Source organism: Melospiza georgiana, chromosome 16, assembly GCF_028018845.1.
Source record: "Melospiza georgiana isolate bMelGeo1 chromosome 16, bMelGeo1.pri, whole genome shotgun sequence".
NCBI classification, from domain to species: domain Eukaryota; kingdom Metazoa; phylum Chordata; class Aves; order Passeriformes; family Passerellidae; genus Melospiza; species Melospiza georgiana.
The window spans coordinates 12,417,675-12,440,936 of record NC_080445.1 but is presented as its reverse complement, the minus strand read 5'-3'; the positions used below and the strand labels follow the sequence as shown (position 1 = coordinate 12,440,936).

The window sequence follows — 23,262 nt, the reverse complement described above, 5'->3', positions numbered from 1 at the left end:
CCTGTTTTGCTGGGCAAGCACATCCCAAACATCATAAATCACAGCAATGTTAAGAATTTAGTGTTCTGTTTGGCTCCTTTTTTCTTGTTAAGCTCCTGAAAACACAAATACATTTGCATTAGTGATCCACCAAAATGCAGACAGCAGCAGAGGGAGTCACACCCGTTTTGCATTCCTGCTGTGGTTTCAGAGCCCACCTGAGCCCCAGTGATTTTTGTGCGAGGAGCTGGGCTCAGCCTCTCCTGGTGCTCATGGGGAGTTTCATAAAGCTGAGATTTTCTGTGGGAGCAAACCTGCAGGGATCTCTGCAGTGCCAAAGTGCAGCCCTGGCTTATTGGAAAGGGAATTAGTTCAGAAAAGCTAAAGATTCTGTTGGAAACTCTGACGTGGCTCCAACAGGCTACGCCAGTGTCAGAACCAAAACATTTTAATATCCATATTCCCAGCAGATTGAGTCATTTGGTGACTATATAGAAAAATAAATAGCTGGTTCCCTCTTGAAATAAATAATAATATAATAATTTAAAAAGCATGTTATCCTCAAAGAGTCGATTTGTAGTTACAATTTAAAAATTCATTATCAATCATTTAGTTGCAAGATTTGGGATTGCTTTCCAATACCCTTTGAAATATGGTGTGATGTAAAAGAAAACCCCGAATATCTAAGAAATTAAAACTTATTTGCACACTAAAATAATTATTACCTTATTTTTAGAGTTGTCTTCATTTGATACCTCAGTGCCAACTTTGCTGAAACATAAAAGTTTCTGTGCTTAGCATGTATCTTCTGGTAACAGGATTAATTAGAATGTTAATTTGTTTCCCTTTGCACCTGAAATACTGTAGTCTTTTTAACAGAAATAAAATAGGGATTTTTTTTTCTCTGTATTTACCCAACATATTAAATTGTAATATATTTATAATTACCAGGTGGGAGTTTTTTTCACTTTTACATGAATATGAGCTCTCTGCCATAGTGTATCATACCTCAGAGAAACTTCAAAACCTTTGTGATGTCATAAGCACCTATCTAGGCTAAAATTCTCTAGGCTAAGTTTGTTCAAATCTCGTACCCATAATTAGGCATCTAAATATAATGGCCTGATTCCTGAAAGATGTGAGCACTTTTGGGTACAGTGCTAAGATTTGCTGTGCTCTGCATTTCTAAATCCAGGCCATATATGTAGGCAGCCTAAATATAGATTCATGAACTAATTTAAGACTTAAATAGACTTCAAATGATTTGGCATGTTGCTTAGTTCATGTTTTTCCAGGTGGAGAAAACCAATGATTGCAGCAGTGATCCTGCTCTGCCTGGCACTAGTGGGAAAGGGTTGCTCCTTGGTTTTCCAAGTTCTTTTGAAAGCTCTGTAACAGCTCAATGTTGTATTATTATTATATATTATATATATATATTATCGTTATATTATCCATGTTTAAGGCACATGTTCTGTCTTTTCTATTCCAAATTTTCCAGGAATACAATGGAAAATAGTTGAGGTGGAGCCCTTTCAGTGGGGCTGAATTATGTATGGATAATGTGAAGTGCCTGCTCTCTTCAAAGCCAGGATGTTTAAGGGAGAACATTACTTGCTTTGAATAAAACTCATTTTATATTTAACAGAGCATTTCCACCTGTTTCTTTTTCTTCCTTGTTGGTGGTATTTTCAGAGCTTACAGCAAAAAATGGTTCAGAGTTTGTTTTGCTTTTTGAATTGGAATAAATTGTAAAAAGTCTTCAGTTATTAGTGGCTTTTACCTATGAGTTTAGATTCTACACGATGAAACAAGGTATTTAAAGCTGTAGTATCACTGTCACAAAACTGCAGTGTAATTATCACTGCTAATACCTTGTAGCTCTCACCAGTCCTGGCTTTGGCAACCAGATGAGAGAGTGATGAAAAAAAGCAATTATTCTTCATTTAATGAGGGCATTGTGCATGCAAACCAGTCCAGAACGTCCAAACTCTAATTTGAATGTATTCATTAACATACTTTACTCTTTGTCCAACTTTCAGTTCACTTTCTTATATTTAAATTTGGCATCTTCTGTTAATTGAGGCTTTTTATAATGGGATATAGATGAATGGAAATGGAGCTCTAATAGTGAACCGGCATTAACATGGCTCTTTCAAGTTTCAGGTTAGTTTAGTTTGTATTGTGTTTGGTCACTTTTTGTTTGGGTTTTTCTGGCTTGCTAGTTTTTTTTGTGTGTGCTTTTTTTTTTTTAAATCATGTTATTTTTATAGATATTAAAAAGTACAGGCATTGATCTGGGTACATTGTGTAACAGGCAGATAAAAGACATTTACAAAGAATATTCAGAAATATATTATTGCACTTTTATGTCTAGTCTGTCTTTTATTAGAAAATGACAGTAACTGCATTCTCCTCTGTAAAGAAAATTTTCAAAAATGGAATAGCAATGTGTGTGACACAGGGTAACAAGAATGGTGTTAAGCAAATATTGTGGTTCCCTGTTTCTCCTCATACCCCATCACTTCATTCTCCCTCTCACTGTCAAGAGATTTTCCTGCACACTTCTTTACCCTCTGAAAGCAGAGTAAGGTTAAAAAAACAATTAGAGCCATCATGGTGTTAGAAAAAGATTCAGAATCAAGTTGTTAACATATCTCCACATCTCACAGAGCTGCTGTCAGTGGGAGCAAGGAATGGAAGTTCTTGCACTTGTATGAAATCTCTGCGATTCCTTGGAAGATCAGTGTTTTCAACATTCAGCTCAAGAGTGTGATTTATTTATTTTTTTTTAAAGAAAATTCTTTCCAGTGATGAATTTAGTTACCCCCTGTTTTTTTTCATGCGACATGAGTCATTCATAAACACTTTGTGGTTTAGGCAGCAAGGTGGGAGCAGGAGTATCTAAAGAAAAAGGAAAAAAAGAAAATGTGTAGCCAGAATGACAAATCCTTAGGCACAGCTATAAAACATACAGATCAGTAGCACAGAGCCATAAGAATATATTGACTGTGGCTCAAACTCATCAGAAGATTGATCAATCCAGCTGACTTGCATTAATTGTGAAATAGAAGGAACGCCACGATCAATGATAGGCATGAAAGTGCAGCGGTAATGATGCCACATCCAGCTAATCCAATAATGGAGAACCTGATGGATAGCATATTGGAATTCCACTGCTTGGGCCCCTGTCACAATAAAGTATATCCTGCAATTATGGGGAAAAATGGAGCAGGCAGCAGTGGAGGCAGCCTCGTCGGGCAGTGCCGCTGTTCTCCTGATTAAACACCACCTTAAGTGGCACTCAAACACTGCAGCCTGGCTGCCTGCGGAAGATAATCCTTAAATTCATCTGAAACCATGTCTTTTAATCAAACCAGCTCTGACTATGGTGTCCAAGGTGTTGAGTTAACTGTGGGCATTGGAACCCTGGTCACTGGTCTCTTGCTCAGCAAGGACCATTGCTGAGCTGTGAGCCACCAGCCACCTGTGCTGCAAATCAGTTTGGTTTTTGAAAGGCTTCAAGGCCTGATGGGAACAATAATACTTCTAACAGACCTGTGGAGAATTCAAATTTAGTTAACTCTGTCCCATGTTTGCTAATTTCAGTCTGCTCAGTGTTAGGTGTTGATTGGAGGAAGAATGGATTTTTGTTAATATAAGCACAGCCAGACCTGTGGCTAAAGTTTAGAGTCATTGGTCATTTACTTATTATAAATCCAACCTGAATCCTTTCCAAAATACAGCATCTGTCACATTAAGGACTAAGTCTTTCAGTTCTTATTAAAGTATTAACTTTTCTACTATTACTTTTATACTGATACTTAATTTTATCATGAAATTAATCTCTATGAACCTGTTCATTGTTGTTTTGACTCAACTTTGCTGTTGGCCTGACCTTTTAAGGCCCAGCTTTGCATGGAGGCTGTCAGAAGGGTCCATGCAGGAACTCCTTGGCAGTGGCTGTTTAGGGAAGGTGTGTTCTGCTCTCCTGCATCTCCCTGTGGCACTGGGTTCTTCCTGCTCTGCTTGGAAAGAGTCACTGGCAGCTGCAGAGGAGCCATGACTGGCTTTTTGCCTTATCCCTTATCAGCAGTACTTCTCAATTGTTTGTTTTTGTTGGGGAGGATAAATGTCAGATCTTGGCGCTGCTCAGCATTCAAGGTGTCCAAGGGCTGTTGTTTGTGGGGTTTGGGCAATCACAGGGGGAAATGGATGGCTGCCTCACCACCGAGGAGGCACCTGAGCCCATCTGTGGATCACTGTGCTTTGCCTTCTGGAAATCACTGACTGCTTTAATTCCAGTTCTGGGCGGAGATTTTTGTGTTTCCTCTGTAGAAATTTTCCACTTGTCAGATACAAGTGTTTGTGCATAAACTGGACTGAGGTTTTGACACTTCAACAGGTCTTGAAACTCTTCAGTAGAACCTGCCTTTATTTCAATGTACAAACGCAGGGTTTTTTTCATGAACAAAATCACTTTGCTGCTGCTGCTGGGCTTTTTTCCTTGGTTGAGGCAGGGAAGTTTGGGGACAACTATATAAATAAATAGCTAGCAAGCTAAAATATTCCTGTTGTAGTGTGCTGGTAACTGTTGTGAGAGATCAGGAGCTCTGCAGGCCTTGCTGAAGCCCCTTGGACTCTGCAGCGCCCATCTGGGCAGGTGTGAGCAGGAATTGTCCTACACACTCAGCCTAATGCCCTGCTGTAGAAAAGCCAGCATTTCAAGCATCTTCAGCATCTTCTGTTTCCCTTTCAGTTCAGTCTAATTTTCTTAGTGTTGTGGGAAATGATCAGCCAGTGTTTGTGTGGGGCTTTCCTTCTTCCTCCCTAATGTGGGTTATGTCAGGTACAGCTGGGTACCACTGGGAAGGGTTGTGGGGACAGAAGGGACAAAAGAAACAAGACTCCTACCACGGTTACAATGGAATTCAGGGATTAAACTAAGGAAATTATTTATCCTAAGGGTTCTAAGTATTCCAAAGTGTTTGTTTTCAATAGAAAAATTAATTAAATACTAGATTAATAAGTGATCAATAAGCCTGAAATGGTTTTCAGGCTGCTCAAGTGAGCTGACAACAAAGACTGTATCTTTCTGTTTCTTTGCAAGTAGAAAATAGAAGTCGTTCTTCAGGGTTTTTTCCTTTAAAAAATACTGCAGTATAGCCAAAATATAAGTTGACCAAGTTGTGAATGTAGTACCACCATCCTGGGTGTAATAGCCTCTCTTTCTGTGAGGAATGGCCTGGCACAGTGTGTATTTTCTAAACCTAGTTTTGGTTGTGTGAAGTGTATTTTCTAAACCTATTTTTGGTTATGTGAAGTGTTAAGAGTTCACTTTAACCTCCCATCATAGGAGTAATAATAAAGAGAAGGCAGCTTCAGACTCTGTGATGGTAGCTAATTGCTGTGGAACAAACCCTTGCCTTCCCTGAGACTTTGTTCATTCCTTTTTAGCCACCAGGGAATAATTTTAATACATGAAAACTGTATTCAAGTTATGTTCCAGCAGTAAATGAGATCTACTTACTTCTTTCCAGAACAATTAATTTCAAGCCAGCCTATGTTAAGGAAAGTACTGAGCAGTGTGTTTTATAATTGCTGCAGAGCTGTACATGCAATATTAGAATAGAAATATTGGGTTTCTTTTCAAGTTTTGAATAATCCCAGTAGACCTGCAAGCTGCTATGAATAATTCTGTAAAGTCTAAGTGAAAGAGTTCAGATATTTTCCCTCCTCTCTTTGAGATTACTGCGGTTATTTGAGGCAAAAAGGCAAAACACCTCAATATTATGCAAGATGAAGACAGTTTGCTAAGACTGAAGTAGTAATGGATAGCCTGAAGGCATTGGTCCAAACAAACTCACTCCAGCAATGGGTTTTTAAATGGTTTTGGTTTGTTTTTTTCCCTCAAATAAGTTGTTAGATGCCACCAGTCATCTGTGAAGTTAGACATGGTGTCTTCATAACAGAGGAGGTTCTGTAAATGCTGAACTTTATTTATATTTTTCCTTATTTTTCGTTTTTCACAAACAGCTAAAACTTAATCCACAGCACATAGGACTGGGCAGGTGAAGAACCATGTTTTTCCAGGGAATCTGGCTGTTGCATGGATCTGCAGTCAGAAGGTGCTGCTGCCCCTCCTTGCCTTGCTCGGTGTTGTCATTGCCTTTGCCAATTTCTAAGTTGTGCTCTTGAACTAAAAAACTTGTAATGCAAATGGTGACCCTGGAAGGTCTTACAAACTTGCAAGTGTTTGAAAAGGTGTTAATGCTTCTTCTCCAGGAAAAGAGGGGAATTTTAACCTCCTCCAAAGGATTGTTTCATCTGTAATTAGCAGAAGCAAGATCATACAAATACAGAAATCGGTGAGCTAATTGCAGTAGTCTGGCAATGAGGGGCTCTACTGGGATCAATTAACATGATCTAGATATTAAAGGAAAGCAGAATGTTCCCTCTTTTTTCCCCTCCTATGATTTGCCACATTTGTCTCTTAAACACAGACTCTTGCAAGGTAAAAAAAGAGAGGGTTGGCTTTATTTATTTATTTTAAAATATTTTCAGGGCAATCAAAGTCATCATGGTGATCCTCAGTTCTGCTGACATCCTGCTTGTTCCTTTCCCAGCTGGGGCCAAGTGCAGGTACAGCTGGGTACCACTGGGAAGAGTTGTTGTTTCAACATGAGAGCAATTCTGCTGTTAAATACCAAAAGATTTTTTGGTATTTAACAGCAGAATTGCTCTCATGTTGAAACAGGCCCTGATTCTTAAGCTCAGTACATATTTGTGGGGGTTTTGCACTATTTATTTGTATTGTGGGATGCCCTTAGACCTAAACATAGGTGGTGATAATACTTTTTCCAGTGGTATTGTGCATGATAATGCCATTTTAAACATATATGCGGCTACATTTTACTGGCAGTCACAGGGGAAGAATATCAGCTTTTTGAAACCTGTAAATAGCGGAACATTGTGTCAGGCTTGTCAGCAATAATTCATTAATATTTGAAATGTTCTGTGCTCTGTTTTCCATCTCATTGAGGCCGTGCACGTGGCATTTCTCAGCTGAAGGCTGCTGGAGCAGGGGAGGGAGCTGGCATGAGATGCTGTGGGTTTGGGGCAGCTTGGGCATGGACTGAGCAGCTCTGTGAGCTGAGAGTGTTCAGTAGGGGAGGAAAAACCTAATTTCAACCACTTGGTGCTAGGCTGAACCTGACTCCAACCCTGGTAGAACACAGTGCTTGATATTCCACCTAAAATCACTTTAACTCCCATTGGAAGTGACAGAGTGCCAGCAGTCCAATCAAGAGAATATTTATTGCTTTTAGGAAGATTTTACCTGTGCTATCCTGATCCTGTGTGGGGTTGTTCAGCTTAGTGAGAGCTGAACCACCAAGGGGAATTTCTCACTCTTCATGTGTTCCTCTTTGCCTCTGAACAACAGAGGAAAAATGAGTTTTGAAACTTGGTTATTGAGCACTACAAGGAGTAAAATGCAGTGAGAATGGACTGCAGTGTTCTTTTTCATTTTTAGAAAATAATTCCAGACATCAGAGAGGGATTTTATATAATCTGGTAATGAAGAATAGTTCTTCTCTTGTTCTTTGGGCCCCAGGCATTCCACATTACTGAAGCTGGAACATGACATGTACAACAAGAATGTATGAAATCTTTAAGATTTTTTTTTCTAATACCTAGATAGCTGCTGAACTTATTTTCTTTTCAAAAAGAAATTATTATCGACATTGTTCTTATATAATTAGTTCAGAACTATAAAATAAAATCAAAAGTTGCTCATCTTCCTTCCCCATTCTCCCTGTGAGATGCCAAGTTTGTCTTATTTCTCTTGGAGATGGATATTTAGATAATGATAGGAAAGATATTTAAAATGCAGACAAACTCCTCCCTTGCTTTTTTTTTTTGTGTTGCACTCAATCCATTTTCTATTCTAATCCCTATGGATATGGATATCAATCCTTTCCCACACCCCCATTTCGCTTATGCTATTGACTTGCTCTGAGAAAAACATTTCCTCTTTTTATTCTTTCTTGGTAGGTTTGGTTTGGTTTTGGGTTTTGTGTGTGTTTTCAGTTTGTTTTCTCCTAAAGACAGATGGTGCAACACTGTTCCTTGTAAGGCAAGGAGAAAACAGCTGGTGAGGTGCAAGGAGAGGCCAGACCAGCACTCCATGGATGTTTCCAGGGCTTCAAAGTCTCCCTTGGCTTTCCAGAGGAGCTGCTGCATAAACTAAGCACACAGTTATCTCCCCTCTAACTGTAACAGTAAAAAAAAATTAATTAAAAAGAAAAGAAATCACAAATATATTATATTTATGGCATAGTACAGATGCAGTAGCTTTCCTTCTTGGCTTCCGTATTTAAATCCATACTTGACTTAGAAAAAATTTGTTGCAGTCTAATAACTATAAAATACTAAAAGGAAATAAAATCAATGTTGGCTCCAGCCTTGGAATGCAAACCACACACACACACTCTCTAAGATATGGTCAAATAGTGCTTACTCAGGAGATTCAGCTCCAGGAATCGAGCAGCACTGAGAACCACTATAAAATATGCAGGAAAGGAAAAAAATCTCTTTAATAGATGCTCACAATTTGTTGTTTTTATAAAATCAGGGTTTTTTTTAGTCCCTTTAGGTAAAAAGAATTCTCAGGATTGATACCTATCAGGATTGATACCAATCAAACAGGTGTAGGTTGCTTGGTGGTTTTTTTTCCTTTCTTTGCAGTGTTATTAATCCCAAGTCTCCAGGTTGCAAAATGTACACATATGAATTGTGTTTCAGGAACCAAATGAAAGGCTTTAGGGAAAGAAAAAAAAAAAAAACCCAACAAAAACAACACCACCACAACCAACAAGACATCTCCATGATGTATTTTAAGTCTGGCTTTATTTAGTAAAGAAATCTGTGCAGTGATTTTAGTGAATGATTGCTCCTTCCTGGCATGGGCAGCAGGCACTGAGCGAGCAGTGTGGCTCTCCTGGCAGCCTGCATCTGTAACCTGTCTCACGGCTGCACACCTGCCAAGGGCACAGCCCACAAGGAGCTGTCCCATTTTTACAAGAGGGTTTATCTTCACCAGCAACCAGACAGAGGCTGGTGAAGTGAGAGTGAGAGCTCAGACTGGGGAAAAGGGGAAAAAAAATGGGGGAAAAAAATAACCGATGTTGTGTAAAGTCTGATGTTCTAGAATAGATTTTTGTCTTTATTTAGAATGGAAGGATTTTTTTTTTTCAATTACACTTTTAAAAAGGGAGCTTTATTTGAAAGAGCTTTACCATGTGGATGGTTTGGAGCCACTGACTCTCTGTGACTTGGGGTCTCCAGCTCTCTCACTGTCCGGTGGCAATCAGCTCCTGCAGGTTCTGGGGACCTGAGCCAGGTGCTCGGGTTGTTTGGGTGGCTCAGGTCCCTCAAAAACCCATCCCGGCAGCAGCTCAGCAGCTGGAGGAGTTGAGAGAAACTGTCAGGGTATTTCTGAGCAGAACATCCCTGCAGAGCTCTCCATTGCTTTTGATGATGTGGTACGTCTCATGAAGGGCTGTCTCCATCACAGGGCTTGGATCCAGCTCTGGGTATGGAAGGATACCTGATCCAGGTTGCTGAATGTACATATATGGCCTGCTTGGTCACTTAAATAAGGTTTTGCTGTCTCTGGACCTGTGTGAGGCTCTTGCTGACCTGTGCCCAGTTTGTCAGTGCTGCTTGGTGTGAGCAAACAGCAGCTCTTTCCCTCCTTTGTTGGACATTGGTTGTTTCCAGGCTTTCAGGAATGTCCCATGGCCTTCCTCAACTTCCAAAACTTCAGAGATCTTCTTGCCATGCAGCAGATGCAAGGCCAAGGCTGTGTTTTCTCTAGAGGCGCTCAGTTCCTTCAGGATTCATTTATTTATGTAAGGGTGGGCGTTAAATACCAGAAATTCCATAGTTTAGACTTATTTGTCTATGATGGGTATTACAGTGTAGCTGAGCCCAGGTCATAATTCTTAAGCAAAAGTATCTTTTCACAATGGAAATTAATTGTTATTTGTAATTGTGTGTGCCTGCTTGAAACACATCAGGAATTTTTATTTTAATAATGAGACACCCCTGTCTCAGAATATGCACGTTGAGGTATAAAAGGCCTGAATTCCAGTCTCTAGACACAATTAGAAATGAAAATAATTGCTGTGATACACTGAAAAACCAGACAAGTAACCTCATGCAGGGCAGCATCCCCTACCCTTTTAATTGCTGCTTATCCTGTCTCAGTAAGTGAGGTAATTGATGTTTTACTCTCAGGATTGATCTCCGTGTTTCAGGTAGTTAGCAGGCTAGAATGGCTTCTGCATCATAGCACTAAAAATCGTTTTGTCTCATAAGCTAATCCCAGGCTCAAGAATATGGCACAACATGAAGGGTGTCTAGCTTAAAAATAATGAGTTTGTTTGGACCTTGGGTCCACTGGGCCAGGTTGTGATTAATCGGAAAAACCACACAGAGCTGCACAGTGCTGCTCCTGCTCTTTGCAGTTCTCCTGTTCACACTTCTGTCCAAGGGCCACCTGCATCAGAGCTTTGAGGAGCTCAAGTGATTTCTGCTGGTACTTGGGAATTCCTGCTTCAGTGAGGGTTGTTTGGGGTGACAGTGAGCTGGCTGAACAGGGGTTTCAGTCTGAGCAGCTTGACCCAGCACCTCTCAGGCAATGTGCACACTCCTGCAGGTGTGGGACTCGCCTCAGGGCCTTGGCTTCACTTTGCTTCTTCATGTGTGGTAGCACAGCATTTCTGGGAGGAAAAGGGAGCACAGAAAGAAATAATATGCAGATGTGTAGGGGGACATAGTATGGGTAAATGAAGGTAATGTAGAATGTAATCTTATCCCCCAATGAGTTGCAGCTGGATCCTGTTACTAAAAATTAGGAGCAGGCCAGATCTTAACAGGCAACACCTGTAGCAAATAAGAACAAGTGGCATAAAAGAGTGGATTGGTGGGAACTGGAATCAGAGGAGTCAGATGGCTGCTGCAAGGAGCTGGAACAGTCAGTGCTCAGAGGAGCTGCCTCTGAGAAACATCGAGGACGTATGAAACTGAGGATATGGAACCCTTAATGATAAAAGAATTCTTGATATATGAGACAATATATAATGATAATGGAACTGTTGTGATATATAAGACAACACAGATGAGAATACTTCTTGTAGTATTGCACGTTTATCTCATTGCAAAGTTTAGTGTAGGAAGTTCTAGAAATTCGGGTGTAAAAGCAGCATGGGACTGTTCCAAACACTGGAGATGAAATGAATGAAAAGCAGAGTGTAAATTACACCTTGCTTGAGGCTACAGCTGTGGTGTATTGAACACACAGGCTGGGCACCAGACTGGGAGTGTTACCTGCATTCAAATGAAGGTGAAATGTTCCTTCTGGATGGTGTGTGCAGTTATTATATTGATCATGAGCATTCTGATGCTGGAATGAGTCATTAATGCCACGGTTTGGTTTGTTCCCTCCTGTAATGGAAACACACATGCAGGTAGAAGAGATGCTTCTCCCTCCCCGTCTCCATCTCTATTGTATGTAGAGCTGTAGATAAATGTGACAAAACTTGTAGACGGATGCTTTGTCCTTGATGACTTTCAATCTGGGCCAAGGTGTGGCAGAAATGTGAAGATAAGTATAGTCATGTGAAGAAAAGGGGCTATATTTATTGCAAAAGGAGGTGATATTTAGATCTTTCATGTTTATACAGTAAAAGATTTCTCTCTGCCTTCTCAAGGGACTGGGTTTCAGGTCAGAATTTACCTCACCTCATCACAGCTCATCACAAAGTTTTCTGGAGCTGTTGGGAGCAGCACTTTGATGCATGAGGATGGCATGCAATGTTCCATTGCAATTCTTTCAAAAGCTATAGACACTCTACAGTTTTGAAGCTACAATTTCAAGCTTGTTATCGTGGAGGTCATTGAAGAACATGACATTTCGTTTGCAAAATGAGCCTGGCTGTGCATGCAGGTGCACAAACATACACAAGTTTTAAATGTTTCCCTATCCTTTGCTATTTTTAGGACAGTAAGGCTACTGCTGTGGTCTCATTAAAAGGTGAAACAAAGTGTTTAACTTTGTCAGCTGCACCTGATTTTTGCCTATGATTGCTCATTTTCTTAACAGAAAAGTAAATACTACTTTAAATGGTAGTTACATGTTCAAGGTAACCTTACCACTTCTGAGTGAGAAGTATACAGGGCCCTAATGGATGCTGTTATATGACAATCTCTAAATGTCTTTCATTATTAAGTGTCAAGGCTTCTTTTAGGAAAGCCTTAGAAATTCTTGGGAGAAATGTTTCGTTGCAGCAAGCTGTAGCAGTGCCACTAAAAATATATTGCTAATTAAAGTTTATTGACAGTCTCTGTAATGCATTCCTGGAACAAGTCAAAGCACCGAGTAGTTATTGAATGCCAGGCACTGCATCTCCTATAGTTAGTTAAGCTGTTTAGGAGAGGAGATTAAGGTACTCTGCCCTTCCTTCCCTGTGCAGTTATTGGCTGTGGTTATTGTGCAGAATAAAACACTTTCAGCATGCCAATGCTGCAGACTCCAAGAAAATTTGGCTTTGTCACGAGCTGTTTCACTGCTCATGGGCAAATGGGGAGGTCAGGTAAACACTGCCAGGGTATGAAAGGTCCATCTCCCCAGGAAGGAAAAGAATTTGGGCCATTCAGAAAGCAATTGCTTCAAGGTGCAGCTTCTAAGTTGAGCAAGAGCGTGCAGAGTTGTGGTGGTGTTTGAGGACGAGGGAAGAGATGAGAACCTTGACTCCATGTTGATGATATTATATTATAAGAAAATGCCATAGTAAAACTGTACTAAAGAAAAGAGAAAGGAGACATCAGAAGGCTAGAAAGGAATGAATAACATAAAACCTGTGACTGACCAGAGTCCCAGGACAGCTGGGACACGATTGGTCATCAAGTAAAAACAATTTACATCGGGCCAATCAAAGATGCACCTGTTGGTAAGCAACCTCCAGACCACATTCCAAGCAATCAGATAATTATTGCTTACATTTCATTTCTGAGGCCTCTCAGCTTCTCAGGAGAAAAATCCTGGCAAAGGTATTTTTCAGGAAATACGCCAGTGACGCAGAGCCACTGGAGCTCAGTGTGTGGCTATCAGTGAAGGTGCAAATCGCAGCTGTGCAGCTCTGATGTGGGGCGGTGTGAGGGGCAGCTTTGTCCATGTGTGCTCGACCCTGGGCAGCAGTGCTGCATAACAACAGTGGCTGCTCACACTGCATGGCCTGTGCGGATGCCTAGGGGTGACTGCCTAGAAGAGAGGCTAGACGAGATTAAGAGAATAAAAGTGGTTATTTACTAAAGGCCTTCAATAGATAAACCTTAGGCAGTCAAAGCCTCCCAGAGGCTGCACCCAGGATGGATGATGGCCACGAGTTTTTCACACAATGATAAGTTTGGTCCATTGACACATCAGGGGTTAATCCTCCAATTACAGCTTCAGCTAATGAAGTCATTCACCCCCAGTTCACTCCCCCCAACTCATTTTTGTTTATACTTCAGGGCCTGAGCTGTGGTGTGTCCTTGGATCCAGCAATCCCAGAGGGATTGTTTTGTCTGACCAAAATGTCAAGACAGCTAACTACACTTTATATGGAGTTCAGTGTAATGCACTAATGCAGTATAGAATTTTAAAAATATAAAAGCTAAAATCTTAAGGCATCAGTGTTTTGCTTGTATTGCTTATTTAGAATCATAGAATACATTGGGTTACAGGGGAAGTTTAAAGGTCATCTAATCCAAAATGACATCTGTGATTTCTTACTGGTATCATGAACCTGGAAACCTCTTGCAAGTTGTTACATAATGATCCTTGGGTGCAAGCAACAGAAGCATTTGCACTGCCTTGCCACATCTCTGGAATGCTCTGAGACACAGAGAATCTATGAGCAATTTTGTAAATGCAAGGAACAGGATTTATTCTTCAGATGACTGCCAGAAGAGTTTTACTCTTCTTTAAATCACTAAGTCTAAGCTACTCATTGCAGTAGAGTTCCTCTTCAATTCTGTTGCTGTAAGCAAGGGCAAAGTGCTGCCTCTGGGAAGTGAGATTTACAGCACAAATCGGAACCAAAGCAGGGTTTTTTACATGGCCTACGAGTGAGCATCAACAGCTTTCCAAAGAGATTGGTTTGTGGCTCTGAGCGCCAAACACTCTGCCTGCTTGTACAACCCACAGTTCCGCTGAGGAACATTACCTGAGTTGTAAAAAACTATGTAAAAATCTCCTTATGGCAGGCTTGGTCCTAGAGCTCATTAAATCCTGCCTCCTCTTTCTGCTGATTCAAGCTTCTTGCCTGCACAGAAATGGCCAGAGGAGCTGTGGGATGGAGAGGGGCTGAGCCCTGATGCAGAGCCAGGTGCTGTGAGGGTAAGAACAGCCCCAGTGCTGGGGTACAGACAGGTTTTACCCTCTGGGACTAATTGATTTGAAACCCAAGAAAGCACAGTCCTGATTTTGGGCGTATTTACTGAGCATCACACACAGGGTGTGAAGTTCTCTCTCTAAACTTCACAAAAGCATAATTCCTACGCATCCTTGCTGTGCTCCAGGGAAAGAATCTCACCTGCAGAGCCCACAACTTGATAAATTAGTGCAGCAAAGGCTGCACCTCTGCTTCTCTCAAAAGATTCATAGCAAAAAAAAACCCTGATAAGTGTGGCAAAGAGCACAACACTTGTGTTTTGATTTCTGTGCAAGCACAGAACCTGGCACTGCATTTCCAGTGCAAAACAGAAAGGAATCTACGTGTCATTAATGCCTTAAATTACCCCTATTGTCCTATTGAAAGTGTGTGTGGGTACTAATGACCAACTTGCATTCACATCCTTGAAATTCTCTCCCAAGAGCTAAAGATAAGCAGCACGTATGTGTTCCATAAGTAATGAAGTTATCCACCAAAATGTCAACTTTTAGGTAGAGTGATAGATGAGAACAGACTGTAATTTTAATGCGCTTCATAGTCTTCACCTCTTATTTGCACTCAAATTTTACTGACAAAAAAAAAATATATATATATATATAAAGTATATGGCTGTGTCTATAAAGAAACAAAACCCAAACCAAAAACAAAAGAAAAAAAATCAATAGCTTGATTAACCAACTAAATTACACCATAATAGGATGCTATTAATTATCTATCAGTTTACAAGCAATCCTAGAATAGAAATAATTGTTAATATTAAACATTCTAAGGTTTTCCTTTTCTAATCTTCCCATGAATAAAGTAAGTTTTGCAGATCAATTTGCTGATGGTTGATCTATGAGGTTAATACTGCAGAATGACCATTTAGTAGGCTTTGGATCACTTCATATGATAATATAATATAATTATATATATTATAATATATTATAATATAATATATGTTATATTATAATATAATACATAGTATATAATATATAAAATATAAGATATTATATAAGTTATGATAATATAATTTAATGATAATATTGAATATTTTACATATATAAACACACCCATACACACACAGACTTTCACTTTATGACACTGAAGATTAATGTTTTAATTGGAAAAAGAGCAGCTCTAAGGAAGGGCACAAATGAAAGCCTGGATATCTGTCAGTTCATTGGCTTCTTGCTGACCTGGCAATATCTGCTTTCTCAGACCAGTTCCTTCTGTAATGACCTCTCCAGCCAATAATGTGGATCTGCCAGATAAAAGCTGTGTTTTGGGTTTTTCTGATTTGTCAAGCATGGGTGACTGTGAGAACTTGGCTTATTTTTATCAGCACACGGGCACAGTGAGGGGGTTTGCAGATGTTTGCTGATAGCACCAGGCCGTGTCTGTAGGAGCAATTTGTAACAAAGCTGGCTTTGTAATTGTCTGGAAATCCATGCCTGTCTCCAGTGATATCCTCATTGTCAGGCTGCTGTTCTCTCCTTTGCCTTGAAGGGTTTTTCTGAGTTGTTACCTGCAGCTGGACTAGCTGCCACCTTAATAGGCTGGTAGCAATTATCTAGAAAAAAATTCTATGTCAAGTGGACTTTTTTTTACTTAAACCCTGTTTTAATTTTACCATACATTCTTGGCCTATAGTTTTTAGTTGTCATCTCTGTCTATGATGTTTACTTCAGAAAACCTATTATGCAGCACATCAGATTTATTGCCTTGTTTGGGTGATACAGACCCTCAGAATTCAGCAGTACCTATACTCAGATACTAATCAGTATCTCCAATTTCTTCATTCTGTATTTACACTAGCTTCAGAGTTTATCACTTAATTGGTATTCATACCATTATCTGCAATATTTTTGCTGCAGAGTCTTTAAGGAAAGCAACTTAAAACCCTTTTCCCCAAAGGTGCAGGATTTTACAAGAGCAAATTCTTGTGAGAACAATATGCTTATGAAACTGGAATTGTTTGTGCTGCAGTGAGTGGGGTAATACCTGTAATATGCCAGGCTTGGTTTGGGCCTGTTTGCATTGCAAAATAACAGACTTTAATTCTATACTGCTTGCTGCTTTAACATCACAGTATTTTTAATTATGTTTTTCATAGTATCCATTTATTCTTTGTACTGTGTTGCCTCCTGATTATTCTGTGTAATATTTTCTGTGCTATGCAGGGAAATTAAATGCGCTGTGGCCAGTCCTTTATGTGTAAAAGGAGTTTATATCTGAATGCTAACCATAGATCAAGTTTCTCATGGGATTGCTCCATGCAGCACACACATCCAGAATTTCATCTCGAGGCTTTCCCACACAAGTGTTTCTCTGGACTGGTAACTGTAAAAGATATTTTCTTCAAGATAATTTTCTGAATTTATATAAAAGTCCTGTGTAAGGTAATTTCCAGAGCATTAATGTCCAAGTGTTAGCCATCCACAGATCCAAATTAAACCCAGCACTGTCCTGGTCAGCACCAAACCTTCCACAAGGTCATGGCAAAGACCCACAGCTCCCAAACGTTGTTTGAAAGCAGGGAATGAGCTGTGTGACAGGATGTGAGCACGGGGAGAGCTGCAGTCCTGGCTGCTCTTGTGCCACCCTGCAGGGATTTTGCTCAGGGGATGTTGGAAAAGGAACTTCCAGGCTATTCTGCAGCACCTCAAGTTTCCTTGAATACTTTCAGGGAGCCAGAGGCAAGTTTGGTCACATCTCTGTCTCTGTGATCTGCAGCATGCTTTGGGCATACAGCTCAGGCTGTTAAAATACAAAGAAACCAAAAATTAAAGAAAAAATAAAAAAAGAAGCAAAACCCAAATCCCCTGTTTTAGGTAACTGTGATATTCAAGCAATATAGAAAATCTTGATGAAGAAACACATCTTATCTTGCAGCTAAGAAAAGGTGAAAATTGGACTTTAGGGTTCTCAGCTGGTTAAAGGAGCCATTTTGCAAAAGAAGATAATTGCCTACAAACTGTTCTAATGTAAAAATCTTTAAAAGTTTTTCTCTTTTATTTTTGGAGATTTTCTACTTTTCCTTGTCTCGATAAAATGATCCTGTTTGGAATATGTTGCTGATTTGATGGCAAAAAGAAAAGGAGAGAGAGAAAAGCCTATAAAACTATAGATTATTTTTTATGGATGATGAGATGGTCCCCATTTGCATTTACGGCTTTACAAGGATTGTAGCACTAGGCTCTTTTTCTTTTTTTTTGATGGAAATGCTTAATCTGAGCTCAATGGGCCATAATAATTGCCTGTTTCTTCCAGTAGAAATAAACCCACTTGTATGTGACACTTGAAACCTTAACTCTGCTTAGTATTACCCACGGAATGGGAGACAGTTCTTCACCCAAATATATTTATGACAGCAGCACCAGTCGATATACAATACCCAGCCAAGGGCACTGGAGAATAAATCAGTCCCTCCAGCCTCTGCTGGAGCACAGTAACTGATGGTGGTAATAAAACCCCAGGAAATTAAAATTCTGTGCATGCAAACGCGCATACCTAGCCAAGAGAAACCCGAAGCTCTCTGTTCTGGTGAGGATTTGCATATGCATAGACACGTGCATTCTGTACCCCTTTCAGGTTCCTGAGGTTCCTGTCTGGCACATCAACCCCCTTAAATCAGGCAGTTTTATCACATGGTCCCCACCAGGGGTAAGAGAGAGGAATGTTCTCATTGACGTTCTTTATACCTGCAATGTATTCCTAATACTCGAACAGGTATCTGCTTTCTGTACCCCTTTGTGTTAGAAACACAATGGAACACCAAGTCTGTGGGTTGTCAGCACATGATCACCTCGTCAGGCTGTCCTCAACATTTGGGGGTTTCAGGAGACCTGTCCATGAAAAATAAGGCACCTTGTAGTGGAAAAGGATAATCCCAGTAACTCCTTGAGGTAGAAATACTCATGTTATGTTTGAAAGCTTCTAGATGTTGCTGTAAGTGACTACCAAAGGCTCTGAAATCCCCATTTCCAGTTGATTTCATCCTGTATATTTATGCAATTACTGGTATTTTTAATGAGTCCTCTGTGTTTGAGCACCTTGGGCTCTGCTTTGTGCCTTTGTGAGCTCTTGGGATGGATGTTGTTTCTTCACTTGTGTTTTGGGGTTTCACATGTAGTACTGAGAGGCAGTTTTAGATTAATACACAATATTATTTATACATTTATATACACGCCCGTGCTTTTCCCACATATTAAATAACTTGGAGTATTATTTCTCTTGAATACTGTGGGGCAATGAGATAATGAACACTAATAAGTAATAAAAAGATGCTGTTTCCAAATGCAATACAGCAGTGCATGCTGTGTGTCCTTGTGTAGCACAGCCTTTTTGTGTAACGTGGCAAGGAACATACCCAAGCATTTAATTTTTTGACTTTTCCAGTCAGATGAGTGTCTAATGAGAGAAAGCACTGGCAGATGGATTTTGCAGACAGTTTGAAATGGTGCGGACTGTCTCACAGTGCCTGGTGAAACACAACTGTGAGAGGACAATCTGTGGTTTGGTTTCAGCTGGTTAATCTGTGTTTGAGTGAGGAGAGATGATTTCTCAATCAGAGGATGGTGAGCAGTCACCACCTGGGTGGTGGGTCCTGGTAAAGGCTCTGGGACTCTGCTCTTGCTCACCTGAATCTCAAGCTCCACAGTTCCTCTGTAGGTACTGACTGTAATAATAAAAACAAATATCTTGTTGAAATTCTAGTAATCATACCTGGCCTGTCCTTTTTGAGGCGTAGAAAGAAAGGCAGCAATATCAGGGGGCCTTTCATTAACCAGGGTTTAGTTATGCTAAAATATCTAGAAGACAGAAGACGTTAGATGTTCAGCTATTATTTTTTCAGGACTGTGGTCTGTTTCAAATAACCTCAATCCTGAAAACATTTTGAATTTGAAAATGTAAAACCAATACTTGGGAACGTTGAACTGCTACAGAAATGTTCTTTAACATTTAAGCAGATACTTTCTGTAAATAACCTTATTACCCTCCTGTTGTTCTTTCCCCAATCATCTAAACCTCTCTTTAAAATGGCACTTTACAAATTTGACAGCAAAAAACCCTTCCCTGGACTGTTGGTATTCCTGAACACCTGCAGTAACGCTGTTGTTCTCTCAATCTGTCCATTCATGGGTTCCATTTTCCTCATGGCCTATGTGTCTGTATGAAGAGTGGATAAATGATAAATATATTTAACAGATATTCAGTCTCCCACCTGTTTCTGTTACTTAAAGAAACCAAAACAGATTTCCCCATTCTAGTCCTGAACTCACTGGGGATTGACACCAGCAGGTTGCACAGTATTTCCAAAGGGTCTTTTTTGATTTAAAATGATGGAGCCTGACAGCACAAGTGTCTTTAAAACTGCTATAAATTTTAGTCCTATAAAGAAGCCTGTAGTTTTTCAAAATTTTTCTTTGATAAAATCTTTTAAAGTGAATGAATCTTTTAGGCATTCTTCCACTGAACTCATAATATGTGAGAGCTTGACACAATGGCACTCAATATACTGACCACTCTTATACTAAAATAAAGAAATAGTTAATTGCATATGGTTGAATCCAAAGCCCTAACAAAGTAAATTTAGGATTGAGAAGCAATGTATTTAAAATTGCAGGATGTGCACAAGGTTTGCTTCTAGGCTCTCTTGATCATTAATTAAATATGTTATGGCTTTCAGTTTTTCTCATTTATCTGTACAGGTTTACATATTGTAAATGCATTATTTATGTTTTCCCTTAAGTGCTCAGTACTGCCAGGATGTTTCTCTTAAACTGGCACAGATATCAAAAAAGACAAAATGAGAGAGCAAATTTGGCACTGGTGAAAGGCTCAGGGAGCTGCTCGTGTTCAAATGAGCCTTTCCCAGATGTATTTCAATAAACTTGGTCTGACAAATAGAGGGCCAGACAGGCAGATGGCATCTGTGTTTAAACTATGAAAATTTTTTTGTTTGTTTCATTAAGGTAAATTTGGTTTGTTTGTTTTTTTCCCCTTTAATCTCATCCTAATAATGCCTTATCACTAAGCCTTGATGCTTTTTTTTCTGGGAAGTTCCTAAGATGAAGGGTGATGAGGGAGCTGTCTGGGTGGATGTTCACTTTGAGGGAAGCCAGCTCTGAAATGGATTTTTGTGTTGTAGATGAAACACAGTTTGGAAACAACCATTGGCTCAACTTTGAACCAAAGGAATTTGTGTGTCCCATCCCCTGGTTGTTTTTTACCTTTCAGAGTAAAGTGAGCATCATGCAGGTGGTTGAATCAAATAATAATTTAATATGGTGTTCTCACTCATCCATATGAAAGCTGTTGGTTTAAAGTGAATTGATGGTTTTCTTCTGTTGGTTGTGCTGCCAGATATGGAAGAGTAGTTGGATGTTAAGATGTGATCATCTTCTTATTCACTTATTCTTTGCCTCTCTTTTTTTCTGATATCTGAGATGTTAGGTATTTTATGTTTCAAATTACAGTAGCAAATAGCTGCTAACTAAAAATAAACTATCTGCTTAAATAGTCAATAACTATATTTGTTCCTCTCTGAGTATTTGATACACTTTTTCTTGTTACCTTAGAAATTTCACCTTTCTTGCATTTCCTCCCTCCATCCCACCATCAGAGGTTAAAATCTCTTAACAGAGAAAACCTAAATAATGAAAAAAGACCCTGAACAAAACCACCCAAATTCATTTCTAACTTTGACCAGGTAATCACTGCAGGTCCCTTCCAACTGAAATATTCCTTTCTATTTATTTTTAATCAAAGTAAAGAGGTTCATGTGGAATTCAGATTTGAAATTAACTCTTGAAACTTATGCAAGCACCCTTACCACGTGGACTAATATAACCTTAAAGTGACTCATAAATGGTGTAAAGTCATGAACTTTGAAAAGTGGAATTGTTAGTCTGCAAGTGGCAGTCACTTCAGCTGTACTTAATTTGACTCCTTAGGGGAATTGTAATTAAACTTATGCTGAATTCCTGTACTTGTTACTCCCTGCTGGGAACTTCAAAGAGCATTTGTTTCTGTTAGGTTTGTGTTTTCATACAGAGAATCTTGTAAAATTCTGCTGTACAAGTAGAAGGTTAAGCCTGTAATGTACTTTTTAGGACTCCTCCTGTGCTGAAAAGTAGGCAGTTTTATTTTGTTTGTAGTAACCGAACTTTGACTAAGTTGCCATTTTCATTATCACTAGAGAGTAAAAATATCTTATACAAATGGGTATTGGTTGGTGTTTTAACTATGTACAAAGTAGTGATAAGTGTATTCCAAACCTTTGAAGAGATCCTCAGAAACACTGCATCCAATTTCGTGTTTTATGGATTGTTTGCCATCTACACTAATGACAGAACTGACAGTGATGACACTTTCAAGGCTAATTAATGAAAATGTCAGTGATGACAATTTCAAGGCTAATGCTCCCTAATGTGTCTAAAACTATTCTAAAACTAATTTTTAGGGAAACCAAAGCCAAACCCAACCAGACACAAAACCCCTCTGTCCACATGGACAGATGAACACCCGAGTGCCTTGCTGGGCAAAGCTTTGAAAGTTTGGTTGCAGAGGTGCTGGTGCATGGCTGAGTTACACACCTGGGAGCTGGGAAATAGACTGGGAATGGTTATTTCAGGGTATTTTTTTGTTCCAGAGCTCTCCCTTCTGGCAGAGTTGGGGTGTCCCAAGCTGTGCTGCCACTGTCCAGTGTTTGCTGTCACAGGGAGTGAGCTCCTGCCCAGCCAGCCCCTCTCACAGCCTGAGCAGAGTTCCTTGTAAATCTGGCACAGCACAAAGAGCAGCATGGAAAAAAAAAAAAAAAAAAAAAAATATATATATATATATATATGCTATGGTATCAAATAATCTTCAGAGTGACTTTTACACTGGATTAGAGCTGGATGTTTTCATGGGAAAGTGTTTTATCACTTATTTGAAGCTGCTGTATCTTTATTCCTGAGCTGTGCTGTGAATTTATCACATATAGAAGCAGTGGAATATTCACAAATACAACAGACTTGTGATAGGACACAAACAGGAGGAAAGCTTCTTCCTGAGCTGGACTGCCAATCAGGCGTTTAAAATCTAAACAAGATTCTTTTTTACTTCAGTTTTGTTGTGAGTCCTAGTGTTAATTTCATTTAAAATATAAGTTTTAAAAATATAATTTTTGTAATAATGGTTCTGTGTGGATGCACAGGACAATATTATCTTTACACAAATGGCTGCATTTCCAATATTTATATGTGTAAGACAGATTAGCAGCTTTGTTGTGGCAAGAATGTTATGCTTTCAAAGTTATTTTGGCTTTTTTCTTTTCTTTCCTTATAGAGTTCAAAACAACAGATGAGTTGTGAAAGAGAACAGCTAAGGGTAAGTGCAATGATTTGCAAAACGTTCTGTTTCTTTAAAACATAAGCAGAATTTAGTCTGTGCTATTGACAAATGAGTTACTTAATTTAAGAAGGACATATTTAGTTCATTTGTTGCTTGTTGGTAAATACTGTACATCTTTCAGTGTAAAGGAGCTAGATAGATGCAGGGCAATTTTTTTTTTTTTTGTGTAATGTGATGAGATTTGGCAGTAAAAATCCTCAGTAAAATCTTTGCCTTTTCGTGGGACCCCGACACTGAGTGAGCTCCAGCAGTGCCCAAGGTCACTGAGCTGCCCACACCTGCTCCACTCAGACTGTTTCCAGCAAGAAGAGATTATCCTGTGATTTTATACTGTGTAATTTCAGAGAGGAGCCAGTGGCAGGGCTGTGAGGAGCTGTTATTTCAGTGTCTGTTGGTTTGGTACCAT

The 23,262-nt window shown here is 39.5% G+C and overlaps 1 protein-coding gene across 26 annotated transcripts in view; it reads left to right on the top strand.

The window, feature by feature from the left end:
* RBFOX1 (RNA binding fox-1 homolog 1) overlaps window positions 1-23,262 on the top strand; it is a 1,171,935-nt gene that overhangs the window by 778,688 nt on the left and 369,985 nt on the right. For 22 of the 26 annotated variants that reach the window (XM_058035398.1, XM_058035413.1, XM_058035432.1 and 19 more), the window contains one exon: window positions 22,791-22,832. The exons of the other annotated variants lie outside the window; for them this stretch is intronic. In XM_058035398.1, the coding sequence (XP_057891381.1) occupies window positions 22,791-22,832 (42 nt within the window). The remainder of the gene's footprint in view (window positions 1-22,790; window positions 22,833-23,262) is intronic. 26 annotated transcript variants of the gene reach the window in all.